The sequence below is a fragment of the Pholcus phalangioides genome, unplaced genomic scaffold, assembly GCF_987345545.1.
Source record: "Pholcus phalangioides strain wild (caught in Gottingen) unplaced genomic scaffold, Ppha-v1.0 ptg000008l_1, whole genome shotgun sequence".
In the NCBI taxonomy this organism is placed as follows: Eukaryota; Metazoa; Arthropoda; class Arachnida; order Araneae; family Pholcidae; genus Pholcus; species Pholcus phalangioides.
Window position 1 is genome coordinate 38,242,253 of NW_028301601.1, and position 23,364 is coordinate 38,265,616.

Sequence of the window (23,364 nt, forward strand, 5' to 3'; positions counted from 1 at the left end):
ATATATATATAATTATTTTATTTTAATTCTAATGTTCAAACAATAAAATTTCATAACCACACAAGAAATCCCATTATATTTAGACTTGATTCATATCATTTACAGCACAAGATTGTGTACTCATATACTGGAAATATGACACCCACCGGAAATAATATTTTTCACAATATTGAAAATTGTCTATGCCCATGATTCTAGAATAATCTATTATAGTTTTTGACATTTATATACAATCTACCTATGCTCAAGAAGTTGAAACATCATTTGTTACTGGCACACTAACTGTACAGTCAAACCCCAATGTAACGGCACCATCAATCCCAAAGAATTTTGGAACTATAACAAGTGTGGCATTACATCGGATCATGGTCAGAATAGCATTTCCAAAAAATTTCATTAGAAAAATGCTCATGTTTATTACGAACGACTATATTTCAGTGTCTTATACCATAAATAAAATAACCTATTTTACACACATTCAATTTTAAGACAAGAAAATTCATAAGATTGCAAAAACCGTATAATTACTCAAATATTTCTTGATATAAAACTTAGCAGATACATATACAGATGTGCCAACTTTTGGAATCCAGAAATCCAGAGATTCTCCTGAGGGGGGTACTCCCTCCTCCGACACTCATATACTCAATCAAAAAAACATTCACAAAAAAGAATTTCGCAAAAAATAAATAAATCACACAATTAAGAAAAGTTCCGTTCCTCCTCCTCCCCCAACATAGGTTCTGCATAGCTCCTGAACAGAATATAATTCCATGCAGAATAGAGAAATCACATCTACATATACTATTCATAAAACATAAGTTTCCTTTCGTGGATGCTATTAGTGATTGATAATCTTGGGTATATGAACTCTTAAAAGCTTTATATAGCTTAAAGTTTTATATTTTCTTTCTGAAGACATATTTAATCAGAGGAAATAATTAAAAACTTCAAAATACAAAGCTGCTGATGAAAAAACTTGTGTTTACCACACGGCTGTAAATGGAATACAATAATGATTATACAGGAACTTCAGCAACCAAAGTCATGCCCCTGATAAATGATTGCTGATAAATGCTACGTAAACAAAGTCACGTCTTTGCCAGTTGCTTAGATGCGGTCACCAAGACTTTTTTTACGGCTGCTCGATGGAAATGACCACGGCTGTCCTCTATGGATGTTCTCCCTAACGATGACGGCAGTCATTGGTGTCACGACAACGTGAGAGCTCCAATAAAATCTAATTTTCTGCCAAAATCCGGAGTCTCCCGACTAAATCCGGAGAGTTGGCAGGTCCGTATACACTTACCTCTGAAATTATTTTAATTTTGCATAAATTTAGTGACGCATTTTATAAGCACAAAAAATAAAAAGAAGTAAACAAACAAAAGATAATAATGACAGCGTTGTTTTCAGTCCATATTGGTTTGATAATCACAAATTTCTCATTATTCGTATGAGTATATTGAAATGACATGATTTGACAAATGGCCTTTCCACATGATTTGAATGGAGCAAATTGAAGGAGATAATAGCACTCGAAATGTAATGACCAGTGAGTAAAAACATGCACTGTTGAAAAACGTTTTTTGGTAGCCTTAAACAAACTGGTGCAGTATGCTCATTGAACTTTCCTTATTTTGGTCCCCTGCACGTGTTCAGGTATTCAATGTGCTTTCGCAAGACTCCCTGACCACCATCCCTTATTCTAAACTTATGCTGACCAATGATAACAGTGGAATGAAGAAACAAATCCTCAAAATTTATTAGGGGGAGCAAAATGATGGGAGAAGAAATGTGGAAATTTTCTTAGAAAATTACACATTGATTTTGTATACATCCAAACAACAGTTGGTATTATAACAAGTTTTTTACAATATGATCCCCATATGGAAGATTTGTTCCGAAAATTTGTGGCGTTAAGCAGAGTTGGCGTTGCAACAGGGTTTGACTGTATATACATATTTTCAAATTAATGGCATGTGAAAAATTAAAAACATTACACTGCTCTATTAATGTTTCATGCTGTTGCCATTGTTCTTCCTAGGGGCTTATAGAGTTTTTAACAGGATTCAAATTTTTTGACAGGCTTTTAACAGGTTTCAAAGGAAAAGTAAGGAGTTTTTAAGGAGTCATGGGGGCCGCCGCCCCCCCCCCCAGAAAAAAAATTTCACCACTAGACTAAAAACAAAAGCCCTGCATGCGAATTGATTTTCATTTAAATGGGTTTTTTTTTTAAATTTCTGTTTCAATGGTTCCAAGATTTTAACATTCAGAATTAAAAGTATGAAGAGTAGGAATTTCAGCTACTGAAAAGAGATATGCAGTGACTGTATGCGCGAATAACAAGCGATTGTTTGAGAACACAAATTTGAGCAGTAATAGAGCATGATGATCAGGATTAGGTATTGAGAAGTGTAGTAAGAAAGAGGAGAGTGAGAGTTGCGGTAGTAGTAGTAAAATGATTTAAAGAAATCTGAAATGATGTACTGAGTTTGCAATAAATTTTGTTTTTATCTTGCTTCAGCCGTGGCCACTTCTGCGAGAGAGATAACAGATGTTAACCAAATAAGAGATAAATCACTGTAAACTATTTATGAAAATATGCTCACACATAAGCTACAAAATAACTAACAACTTCATTTTCATTCAAATCCTTTCATATAGGTTTTGTTTTTTCTCCAACAAAGCCACAAAATGTATTTTTAAGAAAACTCATCTAGTTTTTTCTTCTACAAGGCATGACAGCTTCACATGATCTGCATTTGTGAATGAGTCAAAAAAATTTTATTAAAACTTAAATATCAGGGAAAAGTTTATGCACATAGCTATAATGGGGACAAAACCCTCTTATACAAGGACCCTTTTGCATGAAAACCCTCTTGCACTCTTCGGCGACAACACCCTTTTTCTCGTCACATATCTTGTTTATTTCGTCCCACTTTGTCAGAGTGATATGAAAAGTGGCATGTGAAAGCACCAGCTTACAGGGGAATTTTACAACAAAAAGAAAACCAATGAGATTCATCAAGCACAATTCTAAAATGAGTCAACTTTCTCCCACCATGAGGGTCCCCAGACTGGAGCCCTGTTGTACCCCCACCTCATGAGGACCACAAAAAATTACAATTGATATTCATTTTACCAACAACTAAAATTCAAGGCGCAGGAAACCAGTATGCAGATTTTTTTTATGGGCCCGATACATGGATTTATAGCAAAGTTTTACTGCTAAAGTTACAAAAACAATGAGATCCATCGGGCCCCAAAATGAAACCTGTCAACTTCCCCATCGGGGTCCCTGAACTGGAGGCATATCGACTCCCCCGGTCACAAAAATTTTTCACTTGTATTAATTTCACAAATTAATACAAGTGAATTAACAAATTAATAAATTCCAGGGCCACCTGACTGGATTTATCTCAGGCTTCCATTGTTGCAAATTTTACAATGTTATATAACAAAAAAAAAATTCATCCAGCCCCCCCCCCCCACCGGAAATGATTGGATTGTTAACGATTCCCACACACACACAACCAGACCTGCCAAACTCCCACTGTAGGAAAAAAAATCCCACTGTATTCATAAAAAGCATAACACAGCCCATTTTCAACTTCACGGAAAAAAGAGGTGAGTTGGGACCCCATACAAAAAATTGATTAGGAAGTTATACAATTTCAATTAGAAAAGGTAATTGCTGCATGAGAAAAGAAGGTATGGTTTAATTTTAAAAAATTAAACGAAAAAGTTGTTTGCTCGTGTCTATCTTTTGTTCTACTGTAATGTTTTATCTAAAATTAAATACGATTTCGCTCACTGGGACAAAGTTCCCCAATCACGTGAAAACAAAAATTCTAATTCCGAAATTAGATTGATGTTAAAGGGTTGAAAATAAACTGATATTCATAACTCAAAATTAGACATTCTAGTCACCTGAATGATCAATATTAATAGACCTATATCAAGTGCAATATTATTTTATGTCAAAAATTTCTGAAAATCCAAAGTAATCCAAAAAGTAATTTTCTAAATTTCAGACATGAAAAAATTGAGGATACTCAAATATCAGAAAATAATTGTTCATTAATCTAATTTGTAAATCTATCAGAAATGAACTCAATTTTTGGCACAAGTTCATTCAGAAAATTCGGCCTGGATTAAAAAAAATATAAAATGCTGTATAAGGAAGAAGGGTTAGGGTTAATAATGAAAGCATAAAGGGTTAGGATGGCATGCAAATTTTGGAAAAATATTGATCCATCGAATGGATGCTAAAGGATTGAGATGCCACTCAGTATACTGATAGGTGACTTGAGACATCATTTTGCCGCACCAGTAAAAAAAACTCTCAGCGGTGTTCAACTTTTTCTCACCACTGGGCGTGGGGGAATTTTTCGGCTACTGGCAGGGCATCTTAAAAGCATCATGGGCTCCCGGGCCAAGTGGTTTTTTTGAGGCCCTACGTGGCAAATTCTAGAAAATTTCAACCGGATCTCATTTGTAAGAGGCCACCTATTCTCTTGAGGCCTCCGTGCCATGCCCGGGTGGGCCCATGCATTAAGACGGCACTGTCTACTGGTTCCGTGGAGTGATGTTAACGGACCATCAATTTTTAATGCTGACCAGTTTGCGACCGAAGCTGGTTAGAGTATTCTTTAACCAGGTTTGTTTGTGACATAGGCAGCAAAACGTTAATATTAGCAAAGTAAAAAAAAAAAATTTTTTTTTTTAAGCAAAAGCGTACGATCGTATTAATTTGTGAAAATCGTACTAAATACGACAAAATCGTAACAGTTGGTAGGTATGCACAACAATTGGATGCTCCAATTCCATCCCCTGCTTTCACGTTTCCTACTACAAAGGAGGGTTTTTCTCTTTTCTTTCTCTTTATATTCGGGAAAGCTCCTCTTATTTTTCTAGGCAATGCATCATCATGAGGAATGCCTATTCTATGCCGATCATCCCTTCAGAGCAAAAATAAGGACTTTTTCAGGAGTGGCTGCAAAAAGTAAGTAGTTAAAAGTGCCCTTCCAGAGGAAAATGAAAAGTTAGGACTTTTTAAGGAGTTTGTAAAAATGTGTGAACCCTGTTTAAGTCATATCATGACCTTTTCTTCTCCCCATCCCACCTACTGACATCTGCACTGTAATCACTGTTTTTTTTGTCCAACTCCTTATTTAACCAAACTTAGACCTATTTGTGTGAATAAATTTTAATCTGAAAAATTTAATTCCTATTTTACTGCATCGATCCTTCATAGATGATTGAGCAGTGAAGAAGTTAGAACAAATATTCACCTTAACAATGGATATATATATATATATATATATATATATATATATATATATATATATATATATATATATATATAAATAATTGATTCTCTGTATGTGTATGTTCTTTATATAGATCTGTAATTTTAGACCGATTCGTAGACAAATTTTGCACATACACAGAGCAGGACATGGATTGAATGATAGGCTACTTTAAACGTTTGTCAGAGCTGGGCAAAAACTGTCGGGCAACATTGGTTCCTGGGCCTCAACAATGACTTTTGGAATATTTACTTTGGTTACTGTAATCCCCAAACAATGTGTTTCAGACATGTATGTGCCATTACAAGGGTTTGTCACTTCTTTAATTTTGCCAGTATACATCCCGGAAGGAACAGAGCCTGGTCTGACAGAGTATACGTATCATAGTTTATTTCTTTATAATGATTTGCCACTTTTTCAATCCTCCCAGTGATAGAAAAAAAAACCTAGGTAGTGCCGAGTATTATAGCTAGTCTATATATAAAATTGATTTTCTCTGTGTGTGTGTTCTCTATAAAAATATACAATTTTAGTTCAATTGTTGCCAAATTTTACATATATACCAAATGGGACCCGACTTGAAAGATAGGCTGCTTTAAAAGTTGGTCAGACCAGAACGAATGCCTGAAATGGGCAAACAGTTGAGCAAGAATGGTTCATGGGTCTCAACAATCACTTTCAAAATGTTTACTTTGGTTACAGTGGTTTCGCTAGCAATGCATTTTGGACATGTATATGCCTTCACAATAGTTTGTCACTTCTTTAATGCTGCCGGTATTATATACAATAGTTTATGCCTTTATTTGCCATTTTTTTTCAATCCCCCAAAACAGTAATTGAAGAAATCTCGGGCAGCACCAGGTATTATAGCTTGTGAATAAAATTTCACACATGGGAAATCATAACCATAACATAGTGAGGCTAATAATACTTTTCTATTTCCATTGCTTTGAATTCAGCTTCCCAGTTTTGCTCTAAAAACTCAAATTCTCGAAGTTGTTCTTCCAATTCAGTGCACGTCTTTTTTAGAGTGGAAATTGCCTACATGTGAATGAAATAAAAAAAATTAATGAAATCTCCACATTCCATTTTAATAACTTCAACAGAAAGCTTGCTGGAGAGAGAACAAGCAATAAAGTTTATTACAATAGAACCTTGATTATCTGGGTCTAGATTAGAAGAGATACAAAAATTTCAATTCTGATGAACTAAAAAAGACATCTGAGAGACAGTTATTGAATCTGCATGGTAGTTATGAGCTATTAAAGTGTACTCCAATTTCTTGGCACCATATTTGACAAATCATCAACTTCTTCTGTCTGTCATCTTTAATTACTCTCAGATGGATGCATTTATAAATCCTGTTGTTATGACAGAGCATTTTTTCACGTGTATGCAAACGATGAACGTGATGTAGGAAATCAGTAAGGAAAAAATATATTTTACCTAATTAATTCAATAAATCTTACTATGTAATTTGCAATATACATTGGAAAAAAACGGGCACTCATGGTACAGATACTACAACTACTAAACCATACACGCACCTTGTCCACATCCTTCTATGGAATTTCTAACAAATCAGTACACGTTGGAATGTGTGTGCATGTGTTGTGGTTCCATCTGCCATCAATTTTTCTAACTATGAGTGAAGTGTAATGATTGAATAATTGTATTGTTGTAGGCCTATTGCTCTCTGTGGCAAGACTTTTTAACATGGAGATCGGCTCGCATATGCGCCTCGAAGTTGGGAACCACGGAAAACCAACTTCAGCCAACCACCACTATGGTGACGTTGGGGTTCGAACCCAATTCCTCGCGATGGGAGTCCATCGCTATGACCACTCGACTATCACAGCGGCTGGCACATACTGTCCGACTCATGAAGGAGAGCGTCATCCGCCAGCCAATTAAAACATTTTTGCCTAATACTTCTAATGTGAATGTAGGATTCACTGAGAGTGCCAAATATTAGTTTGCGATATGAATATATGTAAGTCAGGAGGCTGGCTGTTTATTTAATATAATGAATATCAGTTCCTAGTGGTGATCAAAAGAATATGTAAAATGAAGTTAAGTTGCTAGGGTGGTTGTAAGCAATGAAATTTCCTCATAAGGATATTGATTCCTTTGTGTTTTGCAACATTTTATTTTCTATTCTTTTTTTTTTTTTAATGTTAAAAGTGTTTTTTTTAACGAAACCACTCATACAAATTACAGTGGAAAAAAATGAATATAATTATTTTACTCTTTCATGGGTGGACTGCTCTTCTTTCTTTGCAGCTAATTGTTTTTTGAGGGACTCAATTTCCTCAATTAGTCTTGAGCATTCTGTTTGATTGACGTTTGATTCCCACTTCAGTTTCTAGAAAGAAAAAACCTTTGATTCATTCAATTTCATTTTCTTTTCTAACGTTTATGAATTTTGGTAAGTTTTTTAATTAAAAATCTGAAGTTATTAGAAATACCTCATTTTCTTTTGCCATTTGCATGTATTCACCCTGGCTTTTGGCATAAATATGGCCAATATCTTTCTGGGACTGAAAAAAAGTTTAGCATTTGGATGGAATCAAACAAAAAGGAATCAAGAAACAAAATATTGTGGCTCCCAATATGAATTGTAAGTTTAGAATGTAGATAAATATTTCTTATTTCTTCAAAAAAGTGTGTTTTACAATCAATCAATAAAAATATGACAGAACTTTTCTTAATTTCAGTTGATCAAACTGTGAAACAAATTCATGCAAGCGCACTAAAAGCAACCATTTTATATGTTCCAAGAAATAGAATACTTACTTAAAAGAAATACAGTAAAGAAAAAAATCCAAAAGGAAAAAAAGCCCATCTAGTTGAAGCAAAATAACAAAATAGACAAAACAACAGTGAAAGAAAATTCATGCAAATTGCTTCAAGCAAGAATGAATTCCCCTAACAAAATGTTTGAGAAATTACGCTGCAACTACAGCTGCAAGAGAGGCACACACACAATTAATTACATACTTCCCACATTTCCTGCAATGCTTTCACTCGCTCCTTTAATGATGCCTTATCTATCTGAAATTTATGAAATGTTTCATTTAAGGAATATCAAAATTAATACAGTATATACAGTATTGTTTGGTGATGAATAATTTACACACATGAAATATTTTGAATTTTAAAATTCCTTCACAGCTTCAATAAAGGTTTAAAGTCATAAAAAAATCTGAGCCTTTTACATAAATATTTCCAAAAAAAAAAAAGTACATATATACAGTAAATTACTCTTATTTTAATTAAGTTTAAAAGAATTAAACCATCTCAATGGGTTATCAAAGTATATTCTTTATTTTTTCAGTTTAAATCCACATATGAAGAAGAAAAAAAGACTGATGGATGATGATGATAAAGAAAATGACTGATTCAAATGCAAATGAGTATACAGCAATATCCCGATTTGTGTAAACTTAGAATCATATGCATTTCTGTAGAAAAATATATATTCCTTATATTCAAGCATAATCATACGATTATTGCTGAGATAGTGACAATTATTAGGTGGTAATCATGTAGGAATTAAGATACTTCAGACTTGGGTCAAATATTTTCGAATAAGAGGGTCAGTAATAAAGAAAAAATTATCTAGTCCTATCATAACTGAACAAGCTCTGAAAAACATGGAAATACAATTTTGGACAGCTGAAGCTGCTTTAAACATACATGGGTATACATGTTTAAAATGCTGTAATTTCCTGTCAAATCTTCATCAACCATTTTCAATCCACTGCTGGTTGAAGGTCTCCTCTAAATTTTTTCATTTTGCTCTGCCTGACGATTTAGCCATCCAGTTGACTCCAGCCAATTTTCTGATCTCGTCAATCCATCTTGCGTGGGGACGCCTTGGTGGTTGCCTCAAGTTTGTTGGGGAAATATCTTATCTATATCATCCCTCGGATTTAAACCGAGGACCGTGACAGCAACCTTCACGGTGATAGACAAGCATCTTACCACCACGCCACTCAAGCGCCTATCCTACATCTCACTAGTCTATGATCACTTCCTATATTGAATTTGTTGACAACACTGCAGTCTTGGATCATATGCTTCTTAGGATGTAGTTGATCTCACTTGTTGCTCCAGTTGGGCTTCTCCAGGTCCACTTTCTTTGGGGTTTCTTCTTAAAAAATAAATTCATGATGCATAACTGTTCGCTCTTCGCAAATTCAATGAGTCAGTTTCCTCTGTCATTTCGTACACCATAACCATGACTTCCAACTGAGCTTTCACCATTTCTCCTCTCTCCAATTCTGGCATTGAAGTCACAAATTACTGTTTTGATATGATGGTTTCCTTTACTATGCATCTCTTCTAATTCTTCATATAATAGTCTTCTACTTTTTCCTCAGAATAGCTTATTGTTGGTGCAGACTGTACCCATACATATTGCAGTCGTGCCATGAACTTTTAACAGCGGATGCCATACAGAGAAAGGCATTTGCAAGGTGGGCTTTCTCCAAAATCGAACAGAATCCCACCTGGGTTGGTCTTTAACATCTTGTGAACGAATGAAGCTAATTTTTTACTTCATGGGAATGTTAATACCCATTACCGTCGCATCTGGGCAATGTCTAATCCACTTGAGTACACTAGGAAACCATTGCATTCCCCAAAAGTGACAGTGTGGTGTGGAGTCAAAGGATTGTTCATCATAGGACATAATCATAGTGTCCAGTAAATGGGTGGAAAACGACTACGGTGAATGCACAACGTTATTAATGCTTCTGGGTGAGAAGGTCGTGCATGTCTGAAAGAGATGCATTTTCTACCATCATGCTTATGCAAGATGGAGCAACTAGTCACCTGCTACTCCAGTCAAGGCACTCCTGATACAGATGTTCAGTGAAGACAAAATCATTAGCAGGCATTGCAGGTTCCCATGGCCTCCACGGTCTCCAGATTTGACACCGGCAGACTTCTGGTTATAGGGATATGTTAAATCCTGGGTGTATTTGATTTGGTCCATCCAATCTGTCAGAACTGAAAAATGTGATCTGCCGAGAGGTGTCATATATACATCCGGACCTGCTGCACTTTGCCGTTGTTGGATTTGTGACGCACCTGCAATGTGTTATCCCCTGTGGTGGTGGTTACGTGGAACACACTGCTGTAATAAACTATTTGGATGCATTCTATTTGTTATTTGTGTATCTTTTCATTGATTTGTGCACGCCGGTGCCACCTATCTACTGTTTTTGAAGCTTTTCCTGTCTTAAAAAAATTTCCATGACCTGGTGATGCTAACCCTGCAAACATTTTTTATTTTGGTTATTTTTCTGGTTTTTATGAATTTTTGTCCACCCTGTATGTTCCACGTATAATTTGCTCGTGTTGCAAGGAATGTCTACCATAGGTTTTTAACAACTGACTGTTGTGCGAAGATGGAAAGGGAATTTTTTGGGGAAAATTCAACTGCCTTTGCGGGGAATGAATTTTCTCTTTCTAAAAAAAATCATCTTCGCAACAGCCAGTTGTTTAAAACCTTCATATGGTAGCTGAGAGTGATGTCATCCTTGCATAATAAGGGTACCCCCTTAGACAACATAATCATAGCATAATTTTAAAAAATCCCTAAAAAATGTCAAACATTTTGAAAAAAAATTCCATAGCACACTATTTCAGTATGATTGACTCAAGCCAAAGCTAGGCCTATGTATCCAATTGCTTTGTTATGCAAACTGTTGTCACCTATACACAAAATGTGCACCATAATTTTGAATGATGAATGTTACTGCCCAAGACCATGAAGTACAAAATTAATTTTTTTTCAACCACGCAGACTACTACTACTCTATTGACTACTAATTGACTAATCTATTTGTAGAAATCTCAAACTAAGCAAATGAAAAATTTATAAACCAGCAAATGGTCCACATACACCTCCCAAATAACTTTAAAAACAATACAATTTCTGCTTTGGCAGAATCATTAATTGCAATCTACAACATTTTTATTATTTGGCATTATATCAATGATTCCCTCCTCAATTAAAATCAATTATACAAATTTAATTGATATGTTGGTAAAAAAAGTAGGACGAAACCCAGAAAGTAGGATAAAAGTAGGGCATTTTACCAAAAATTAGGACGAGTGGGAACCCTGCTTTCAATCTGTATTTGATTTGATATGTGTAGATGTGTCTACATATCACAAAATGCTAATTTTGGGGTGTTCCAAATCAGCCAGAAGTATGTAATTCTAATCATTCATATCTTGCATTATATGCCATCTGCTACATAAATTCCTTTCTTTTAACTACATATTTCTTAATGTAGCAACTTCAAATCACATGACCATATGTGTACGATTTTATAGTCCGTTTCAGGTTAACTTTGCAGTGAAGGGGAAGCTACGAGAGAACCGCATCACTCGTTGCTATGGGAATGAAATCCTCTTAACAATGTATCGATGCACAGCCTGGGTAAGGTATGGCTGATTCTTGCCAATCTCACTAAGAAAAATCTTTTTTTACGTGTAACGTAATAAGTAAAAAAATTGCACAGTAAATTAATAATAATTATAGAATTTAAAAAAGAAACCAGTGCGATACTTTCAGAATTTAAAGTGAGGTTTTTGATTAGAAAGTGTTTTAAAATTTAGAAAAATAATTACCTTACATCAGCGTGACACTTACTCTTCATTGATGTGCCGTAAGTAAGACTAAAAATTTCGAAAAAAGCAATATTTTTCTGCAATATTTCCCTTCCCTTAGCTGAAATTTATTTATAAAAAAAAATCCAAACAAAGTAATACGAAAGCAACGTATAATTTTAAAATACTGTATATTAACCATGGCTCTCAAAAACTTGGGAGGAATTTTTAATTTTTTTTTTTCAGTTTATATGAAAAAAAAAGCATGTTAAATAAAAATTTTGAAGCCAACCAAAAAAAAAAAAAAAAAAATTAAGAACAAGCAGATTAATTCTGTTTTCGCACGTCAACACTCTCCGTGATCAGCAACAGGGGATTCAGAATCCACTACTCTCCCAAGAAGATGGCAAGAAATAAATAATTAAAAAAAAAGGAGCATCTAAAACCGAAACTTCTGCACCCACAAAGGACCTCTCACAACGGTTTCCACGCTCTCGTGGAAGAAAAACACTTCCTGTTATCTATGAGTGAATATCTCAATTCACTGAAGCCTATTTTCGGGAGAAAAAAAACTGATTGAATATTCGTATTGATTTAAGCCTGTAACTGCATGTAAAACTGAATGAAAAATTGTATCGTTATGGAAAATTCAACCGAATAGCGATGTAAAATATGTATGTATATATTATTCAGTATATAATTGTGAGTAATGAAAAAAGCACGACAGTGATACTGGCGGGGAAAATTTCTAGGATATCGCGCCAGAATGTTGTTGCCGTTGCCATGGATTTTCGATAATGGTAAATAATATTTTTCTAATTTAAAAATTTTAAACGATTAAACATCGGTTCAAAACGATATTTTTTCAGTATTTTTTTCAAAACCATAGAAAAAATTGAAATACTCTGCATAAAGGATCACCGTAAACCTCCGATGTATGGGAACTATATTTTGCAGCGAAGGAATACACTCTCTACCTTTCTCTTCACTGCAAAGTTAACCTGAAGCGAACTATAGTTCACTCTCATTTATTATACAGAAAAATGATTTTCTCAATAAAAGTTTCTATATTCTAGGTAAAAATACATGCACCAGTGAGAACTTACTTCTAACATTTCAATTTTTTTCATCATGCTCTTCTTATCTTCAGCAATTGATTTTTCCAATGCTTCAATTTTTTCCTTTAACTTTTCTTCATTTTTTTGTGCTTCGTCTACCATTTTCTGAGAATTTTTTAGCTTTTCTCGAAGCTCTCGGCTGCTTTCTCTCAAAGTACTGAGTATTTCTTCTGTCCGAGTTTTCTCTCTAGTGAGCAAACGCAAATCTAGCTCAAGTTCTGACACCTTGCTATCTTTCTGCAAAACATAGTGGCATGTTCTAAATGTTATCTTATGTGTATATGTATAACAGAAAAAAATTCTTATATTTTACTTTTTGGAGGTTTATATTTTATCTTCTCATATGCTCTAAATGAGAAAAATTATTTTTTCAATAACTCAGAACATTAGAATAGATTAGAAATCATAAATTTAATCACTTCTCATTTCAGCCTTGTTTGCTTCAAAATTTAAAATGCAATACAGCCTTGATGAATTTTATTAAAGCAACTTTTTTAAAAATTATTTTACTATTTAAAAATGAGAATTGTGCTAGAATCAAAAATATTCTCCCTTTCATTCTGCGATGCATCAGAAAAATCTTCGTGCAATTAGACCCCCCCCCCTCTTTTTCTTATTCTGCATGAGCATCGTCTAACTCTGTGATTCCCAATGTGGGGCATATGATTTTTAACTCTTTTACAGCTGGTTTTTCCTCTCAAAATACTCTCATTCAAGTTTTGACTAATCTTTCTGTTTTTCTCCACACCCTTCTATGAGACTGACTTGTTTTTCAGGTTTCCACCTCTGACTAGATCTTTCATTTTCTTCCTCACCCTTCACAAATTTCTTCCTCACCGTCTTCCTCAGATATGTTGAACTCGAAAGTTCTAAAAATACTTGCTAATAACATCTTATACATACTCTCTGACTTAATAAATAATTGTATTACAAATGGCGAATTTCCCGAATCATTAAAATTAGCAGTTGTAACCCCAATTCCTAAAAATGGTGATCCGAATGATCTCAACAACTTTAGACCGATTTCAGTTTTGTCGTCACTTTCAAAGCTTTTTGAAATTATCATTAAGAATAGAATGTTTTCTTTCCTCTCGCATGTAAATTTTTTTTCTATCAATCAATATGGTTTTCTTAAAAAAAGAAACACAGAGCCTGCCCTTTTAACATTCACTAAGTATATCATAGAAAAAATTGATACATCCAAAAAGACTATTGCCATTTTCCTGGACATAAAAAAAGCATTTGAGAGTGTCGACCGTCATATCTTATTCAATAAATTACATATTTTTGGTATCAGAGGTAATGCACATAAATTAATTGCTTCTTATCTTAGTCATAGATCTCAAATAGTTAAAGTTGGATATAATCTTAGTAATCCATTAGAAATAATCAAAGGCGTACCTCAGGGCTCTGTTCTGGGACCATTATTATTTAACATATTCATAAATCATAACATTTGCAGATGACACAGTATTGCTTTATTCAACTGATGACGACCATTCACTTGCAAATTCGATAAACGCCGATTTATTATTAATTCGTAATTGGTTTATTAGTAACGACTTACAAATAAATGTAACAAAAACGAAGTTTATGTACTTCTCTTCTATGACTAATATAAACTTCAACCATAATCTGATATTCCACAATAATAATTGCCAAAACATTTCAACTTGTAACTGCCAGAGTCTCAAACAGGTTTCCACGATTAAATACTTAGGTATTCATATTGATCATAACCTCAGATGGAAAACTCATGTAAAATATCTGCAAAGTAAACTTCGCTACGTAATTTACAAACTATATTACCTAAAACCATATATAGATCATTCGTTCATGTTAACACTTTATTACTCATTATTTCACTCCCTTCTGTTATATGGTTTAGCTATCTAGGGTGGCGACTTCATTTCAAATCTTACACCAATAATAAAACTCCAAAAAAGAGCAATAAGACTTATCACAAGTGACTATTTGACTACTTCAAAACAACTTTTTCACAGTCTTGGAATCCTTCCCCTACGTCAGCTTTATTTCTACAAATCTACTATAATTATTTTTAAACGACAATTTGCTTTACCTCTGAACAGTTCCTGTTTCTCAAATAGATTGAACAATATATAGTCTCTACCACTTATCCACAAAACTCTTCTGAAGAAGCATTTTACTTAACTCATCCCGAAATTTTGCAACTCTTTACCACCTGCTATCCTTAACATTGCTAACTTATTACCTTTCAAAAGACACATGAAGCAATATTTTTTTTCAATTAGTGACATCGAGAGTTTCTTTTGATTTGCCTATGCTCCTCAATCAGTTAAATTATGAATCTATTTGATCTTAAGCATTGCAACATTATATTGATTTATATTTGCATATACTTACCTGAAAATCACGCAATGCGTATTTCATAAAATTGCACTCCTTGCTGTTGCCAGAGATACTACAAATTATGTGAAAGTTTTGCTTTGACATTTGATTTATTTTTTTTTTTTTTTGAAACCCCCTCCCCATTTTGTGTGTGCGTGTGTATGTGTTTTTCTAATATTTCGTTTTTCCGTTTTAGTTTGTTGATGTTGTTTACTAATAAGTAACTGTGTTCCTTATTATTCATTATAAATTTGCAATGTATCATCCAGTATGGGTCTCTAGACCCCTTGGCTGATTTTTTTGTTTCATCTTGTATTTATGTAAAAAATTAAAACAATAAACAATAAAAAAAAAAACTAGCTGCCACATTGTAACCCCGCCAAAAAATAACTTCTCAGAATAAATAAAAATTAATATTTGATGCAAAAATAATTACAGAATTAATGAAAATCCATATTTAATAAAACAGTAATTTCTGAATTAAAGAAATTCATATCCAATGAAAAAATAATTCACAAATTAATGAAATGTGATTTTGAGGTGGAGGAAAATAATTTAAGTTTCAATGAAAATTAATATTTATAATAAAAAAAATGATCTCAGAGTAAGTAAAATTTTCCAATAATGTAGGGCTCCCTATTTGCCTCAAAGCCCTGGGAGCAATCATGCAGCATCCTGGGAGCATCAATCCCATTAAGACACTACTGCAAGAATCAAAATACCAAAGTATAACTTATTGGCAATTGGGCTTTATGAATTTTTTTGCCCGCACTGTTTTAAAGGTTAAAAACTTTAACCTTGCTTTAAACCACGTTATAGGGCTTTCCAGGTTTTGGGCTCCGTCCACATGGAGTCTGGGGGGGGGGGGGGAGCAGACAGGCGAATTTCAGGTTTCAGAAGAGTACAGAGAGAATCTTTCCAAAGAAATTTCAAGTTTTCAACCTTCAAAAAGTGTTTCAAATTCACAGAAGTAGATTGAAACAGCATATAAAGAATTTTCAATATTTTAATATTTTTTGCTATTTTTTTCAAATTTTTGATCATCTGGGGCCACATACACCTCCCCCCCCCCTCCCCCGACTGTCTTTTATGAAAGGGGGCATCAAGATTTTACAAGATTCTTAGGTGGGACATGATGGCAAAAAACACTGGTCTAACTCATTTGCAAATCCAGAAAATACCATTGGCGATGTCTGAGCTGGAATTTTGAACTCAAGAAACACCACTGGGTGGCATCTGATAATTACAACAGTCATTTCTACCAGCTGTCACTTAGCTCCTAGAAATGATCAAAAAGGGAAATGTTTTGTAGGAATGCTGAATTTCCACACAAAGAGGCTACTAAAATACAAATACCACAACAGGCAAATTGCCCAAAGAGGTGGCTGAAAAAAAGATGCCCATTAAAAATATGGAATTCAAATATAACCAAAATACAGCAACTCAATGTATCCCAAATAACTAATACATAATAGACTGCCCATAAAAAAGTTATGGTTATCTTATCTAAGTATAGATAGCTTCTCAATTTATTGCACTTCTTTCTAAAAGTATCAATTGTGTTAGAAATCACGATCCCAAGAGGTAAGATATTGACACAATGCTATTAGAGAAAAACTCCCTATGACAAAACATGGAATTGACCCTTCCTAAATGATACTGGTATACCTTGTCAAAGCAGTTGATTGATAGTGTATTAATAACTCATGGTCCACCCCACTAAATTTTAAACACTTTGATTATACCAGACACCCACGTTTCTCTAATCTAAACATATTCAAGAAATCAAGTCGTTCTTCATAGCTCAAGCCTTGTATGCTAACAAGTGCATGCATAGGTTTTCTCTCAACCTCAAGTCTGTCTTTGTAGATATGGTCTCCAAAACCTTATACCATACTCCAGTTGAGAACGAACTAAGCCTCAGAAAAGCAGAATGACTTTAGGACTCAAATAGACCTTTATGTCTATAGAATGTAACAGAGCATTCAATTTGCTTTTTTTGACAACAATTTTTAGAAAAACTAAGCCACTCATCAATGAGAATTCTCAAATCAGTGACCCTAGTTGCATCCGGGATAGTAATACCATTCAAGTCATAAGTAAAAGTGGGTTCGAACTAAAATGAGTGGCCATACACTTATCAACACTAAAGGTCATTTCCTTACCTCTTGGATTCCTGACCACCCCATTAACTTCATGTCATCTGTAAATTTTCTAACAATCCCATCGATACCCTGATCGAGTTTATTAATAGAAAATAAAAAAGCATGGCCCCCAAGGACACTTCCTTGGGAAACTTTTGACACCCGTCTAATCATAAAATTCTCTGTTCACTATATTTCTTTACCACAATTCTATCCAGTTGCCCCCAATCCCAATCTCGTGTAAAAACGCTTCAAGAGTTTACTATGTTGGACAGATCGACAGCCTTCTGGAAATCAAAGTAAACAACATTTACATTTTTGCAAGATATACAGAAAACTGGATGTTGTGAAAATATTTATTTTTTGAGATGTTGATTTTTTTTTGATTATGTACAAGGGGACACCAGTATCGATTGGTGAGGGACTATGCAAGGTTATGGTGTCGCAGGGAATTTTTCTCCAATAGGGTTGTTAATAAATGGAATAGCTTACCCCCGGAGGTAGTAAATTGTAACACAATTGACACGTTTAAAAAGAAATACGATAAACATGTTGGGGTAAATCGAGAAGCTATCCATTCTTAGAATAAGACAACCATAAGTATTCTTTATGGGCATTGTATAATATTTTATCATGTGTATATATTGTTTGTAATTTGTGTTAATTGCATTTTTAATTGGGTTGCTGTATTTTTGAAACATATGACAACCATATTTTTATGGGCATCTTTTTATCAGCCACCTCGCTGGGCATTTTGCCTGTTGTGGCGTTGTATTTGTATTTGTATTTTAAGGAAGGGGGAAACTCATCTCTGCTTCTACCTGGAGTCGAACCTGGGTCTCTCATTTGCCAGACGAGTGCTTTCACCACTGAGCTACAGAGGAGATATTTTCCTTCACTGGAACATATATATGCTGAACGGGACAGTGCAATAGACAGTCTGACACGATCAGCTAATAGCTCATGGATGACAAGTCACCAGATGGCTATATATTATATGGCATGATGTCGCTCTCCACTTGTTAATGCAAAATATACAGAAAACTGGATGTTGTGAAGATATTTATTTTTTGGGATGTTAATTTTTTAAGGAAGGTTTTTTCTATGTATATCTTGCATTAACAAGTGGAGAGCGACATCATGTCATTTTTGCCTTACCCAAAACCTCAGTCACATGATCATAGAAGCAAAGGAGTTTAGTAACACGACTTCCCCTTGCTGATTATTTAACAATACATTATTCTCGTCTATCCACTACACCAATTGCCTTTTGATAATAATTTTCAAAATTTTCAAGGAGTTAGTCAAACTCACTGGATGATAATTTGACATGGCTTCACTATCACCATTTTTAAACATTGGCACCACATTAGCAAACTTCCAATTCCCTGGGACGATACCTAAGCAATACTTCTGTAAATTTGTGCAGGAAAAAGGTTTTTTTTTTTTTTTTTGAAAACACTACACATGCCTACATTGCTCTCTACCCTGGATCCTTCTATTGGGGGGGACAACCTGTTCCCTTTCATCCATTGTTGGCATACTTGAAAAATGATTTTGGGTCAGTGCCAATATCATCTGCTATACTAGAGAGAGAGATTCAACTTTCTTTTTACTTTCCCTAATCACCCTCTTCAATGCCCTTCTTTTTTCAGTAAATGATGCCAGGTCACCTAGTTCACTTTTATACTGTCCAAATGCCCTTTTCTTTTCAAGAAAATACACACTGGTTCCATGAACCAAAGGGGGATGCGACAAACAAACACAATTTATATGAACAAAGGACGAACGCAAGATGTCATGCATAATACAGGACAGTTTTGCCATAAATTCTTCCTATTGATGTATCACATCGACTGATTCCAACCCGATTTCGAAAACTCCTGCTAACCTTTTTCTAAAAAGATCAAAGTTGGCTCTTCAAAAATAAGGAACCATTCTTCTGTTAACAGCTTTACCTAAAGAAAAGCTAGAGAAAACTAATGACATGATGATCACTAGAAGAAAAAACTAGCCCCCACCCAAACATCTTCAACACGATCCTCCGAACTAGTGAGAACTAAATCCAAAATAGAAGTATTGGCTTCCGATACTTGCTGATACAAAAAAATATTGAGCACTTAAGAAAGCCTTTCTCATATTGATCTCTAGCCAATAGGTTCTCCCAATTGACACTAAAGAATTTGAAATCCCATAATATAACAACCCTATTATGCTTACACATATAGGAAATTTCCTCATGAAGTTTGGAGATGTAGTTTGGATCTTTATTAAGTAGATTATAACAAACTCCTACCATAGGCTTATGGGGCTTTTTCTTTTCAAGCTCAACCCATGAGGTTCCAATATCCTTATTTTGTATGCTACGCCTGCAAGCCTGATTTCACGTGAACCATGACTCCACACAATTTCCTATCAAATCTATTTTTGAAAAAGGATGGTATCCCAAGATGTGCAAGAATGATTCATCCCTCATCATTTGTCCAAGATTCTGTAATGGATACAAGGTCTAGGCCTTTCACAGCTATCATAGTTTCTAAAAAATCTTTCTTATTACCCAAGCTCCTGCCCTTTTTAGCACACATTTGCCCCGTGATTTACTGTCAATCGAGAAGCCATCCACGTCAGAGGGGAGTAGTTCCCGTCACTACTGTTATTTTTATCATTATAACAATACTGTTATTATCAAGTATTACATAAGCACCTATGTGAGAAGGAAGGTTTTTAACATTTGCTGACTTTTGATAATAAAGTATTATTTAGAAAAATAAACTAAAACTAAACATACAGAAAACTAAATACATATGCTTAAAAACAAGAAACATAAATAGTTTGGCAAATTTAAGTATAAAAATTCATGATCATTGTCCGTGTCAACATATATTACAATGTAACTGTCAAGAAATTGAAAGAGTACATGAATACAACTACCTAGGGATAATAATACAAGATGATTTAAAATGGAAATCACAGTGTGAAAAAATAATAAAAAAATTAAGAATATATGCAGCAATTCTTTATAGACTAAGAGACACAATAGACAATAACTTTCTAAAAGATTTATTTTATGCTTGGATATATTCAACAGTAATATATGGAATCACTGCTTGGGGAGGTGCATATCAAACAGATATACAAAAACTAGATAATATATATAACAAGATAAGATCCCAAATAACAAGCACCACAATAAACACCAACAAAACAGAATGCCATAAGCTAACTATAAGACAAAACTATGTTTATAGACTAATAAAATTTTCATTCTTAAATAATAATTGGTTAGAAATGAAACAAAATAGAACATCGTCTAGATTAAATAACATATATAAAGTGCCAAAAACAAATAAAACGTTATTTCAAAAGAGTTATAGATACATCCCTCCAAAAATAATGAATCTATACCATACAATCAACATACAAATAATTACATAAGATCTAATAACAATATATTCACGTTTTCTATGAATACCAGTCTAGAATCTATATTACAACAATAATACAACCACATGATACAATCCATCTGTATGTAAAATTTCTTTGTAACATAAATACAAAAAAAAAAAAAAAAAAAAAAACTGTATATTGAACAATTATAAACCGACCTAAACCATAATAGGCTGTTGCTAAGAAAAATAATCTACGGAGAAACCCTGTAGACCTACTGGAAGGACAAGCATGTCCCTTGAGGTCAAAAGTGTATGTTTAATGTGTTTTTGTATATGCTTGTATATATGTTTGTATGTTATTAAAAAAAAAAAAAAAAAAAAAAAAAAAAAAAAAGTGTGGGATGGAATTTGAATGATGATTATGTAGAAAACATATGAAAATATGAGATTGGGAAATGATCTGTAATTTCCGAAAGTATGTAGGCAAAAGTGGAAGGCCTTATTCTTCTGGTACTTGCAATCGGGTAGAGGGGCCTCAGAATATCACTTGGCCTGCTCCTCCCAACAATACTGTTAAGTTTTATAGACATGGGTTATAACAAGATCAGGGCAATGAAGGTTACATGTTGTGGGTGGAAATTTTGGCAGGCAGGGTTGGTTTTCAAGTTTACCTTGGTGGTTGGGGGAGGGGGGGGGGCACATTGGTGGGTTGAAAGTTAGGGTGGGCAGGGTAAATTTTCTGGAGAAGTTTTAAGTTGCTAGCTTTTAACAAAAAAATAGATTTAACTATATAAAGGTATATTTTCTTCAATATTCAATTTCTTTTTTTGCAAAATTATTTTGATTTTTTATACTTTCAGGAGGCAAGGGCTGCCTGTGCCCCTGTGTACTCCTATGGGGGTTAGCAAAGTCTCCTAGACAGGGACCATTGCCAGTCTAGAAGGCTTTGGCCCAGCTTAATTTAGCTTATAGAGGGGTTAAAAATGGTCGAAATTCTGCGAAATTTGCGTAAAACTTAAATGGCTCCACGGGCAAATGGCTCAAATGGCAATGTTACACCTAATCTAAATATGCATTCTAAAATACCAACCAAACTTTGAATAAAACCAATGCAAATACAAAAAGCTCAATGAGGTGGCTAGTAGTGGAGGAAATGCTTCGATTAACATTCCATTGGATGTGATGCGCCTGTCAGACACATCACTAACTAGTTTTATATTGTGCTTAATGTATTGTGCAGAAGGATGGTTTAAAATTGTTGTAATTGAGATATCATTCTCCATCATTCACACAATGCATAAATGAATTTTTGAAGAGTTAAGACAAATTTCATCATTGAATTACATAATTTTATGAAGAGGTAATGAAGAATTAATCATGGCTATACTTTTATAAAGCAGCAGAATCAAAAAATAAACTTCAAAAACAATAAATTGCAGCTCATCTTTTGAAATTAAAATGTTCTTTAAAATTAGATTCTTCAAAGATTGTAAGATCTTATTGCAAACTGCATTTTTTAAAGTGGAATAAAAACATTATTGATGAAAAAAAAAATTGATATTTTGAACCAAATGAACTTTTTTTCAATCAACTAATGTTGACATCATCATATTTCATTGATAAAACATATTTCATAATGTATAAAACTTACTTCTTTTATTCCTTTTTCAAAGCTTAGACATTTTTTCTTTTCTTCTTGCAAGTTTATTTCCAACTCTTTGATATTTCCCTGGAGTTCACATAATTTACAAAGCAACTCTTCATAGGAACCTGATTGATCAGATAGTTTTGTTTTGCTGGAAGAATGTTGTTCAATGTTAATGAAGCACACGTACAATAGTATAACACTGCATTACCATTTTACAATAGTATAGCACTGCGTTACTTTATGCTAATCAGTTTTTAAGTCACTTCATAACAAACTAATAAAAATATTCTCTCTTCACAAGTACCTCATCAGTAGAAAAAATACCACAAAATGCTGCAAAAAAAAAAAGAAATTTGTGAAATTTTGCTATTGCGTGATATAGCAAATAAAACTGGATGTTCTCGATGTGGTGTCACAAAATTTTTCAAATGTGGAATGTGATTTTGTAGAAAAACAATCTAGGCGCACCCCATGCTTGTCTGCCCCATCAAAGCGTAATGTTTGTGCTCTAGCATTAACGAGCAAAATGTCATCCAGAAATCTGCCTTACAACTTCGGTGCTCACAGCAAACAATTTCTACAGTTTTAAGTTCTACAAGTAACATCAAATTCATGAAAATAAAAAAAAAATATCCATTAACTTTGAAACACAAACAGGATCATCACAAATCGTACCATGCCTTGAACTCATCAGTGGTATTCTGCTCTGTTCTCCGATGAAAAAAAAAATTAGTCTTGATGGTCCAGACGGTT

At 34.0% G+C, this 23,364-nt stretch overlaps 1 protein-coding gene across 4 annotated transcripts in view; it reads right to left on the reverse strand.

The window, feature by feature from the left end:
* LOC149084256 (citron Rho-interacting kinase-like) overlaps positions 1 to 23,364 on the reverse strand; it is a 115,410-nt gene that overhangs the window by 36,904 nt on the left and 55,142 nt on the right. For 3 of the 4 annotated variants that reach the window (XM_089234620.1, XM_089234618.1, XM_089234619.1), the window contains exons 15-20: positions 22,615 to 22,759; positions 13,049 to 13,297; positions 8,316 to 8,369; positions 7,784 to 7,855; positions 7,564 to 7,680; positions 6,247 to 6,356 (exon numbers count right to left, since the gene is read on the reverse strand). In XM_089234620.1, the coding sequence (XP_089090746.1) occupies positions 6,247 to 6,356; positions 7,564 to 7,680; positions 7,784 to 7,855; positions 8,316 to 8,369; positions 13,049 to 13,297; positions 22,615 to 22,759 (747 nt within the window). The remainder of the gene's footprint in view (positions 1 to 6,246; positions 6,357 to 7,563; positions 7,681 to 7,783; positions 7,856 to 8,315; positions 8,370 to 13,048; positions 13,298 to 22,614; positions 22,760 to 23,364) is intronic. The other variant, XM_089234621.1, reaches the window with a different exon arrangement.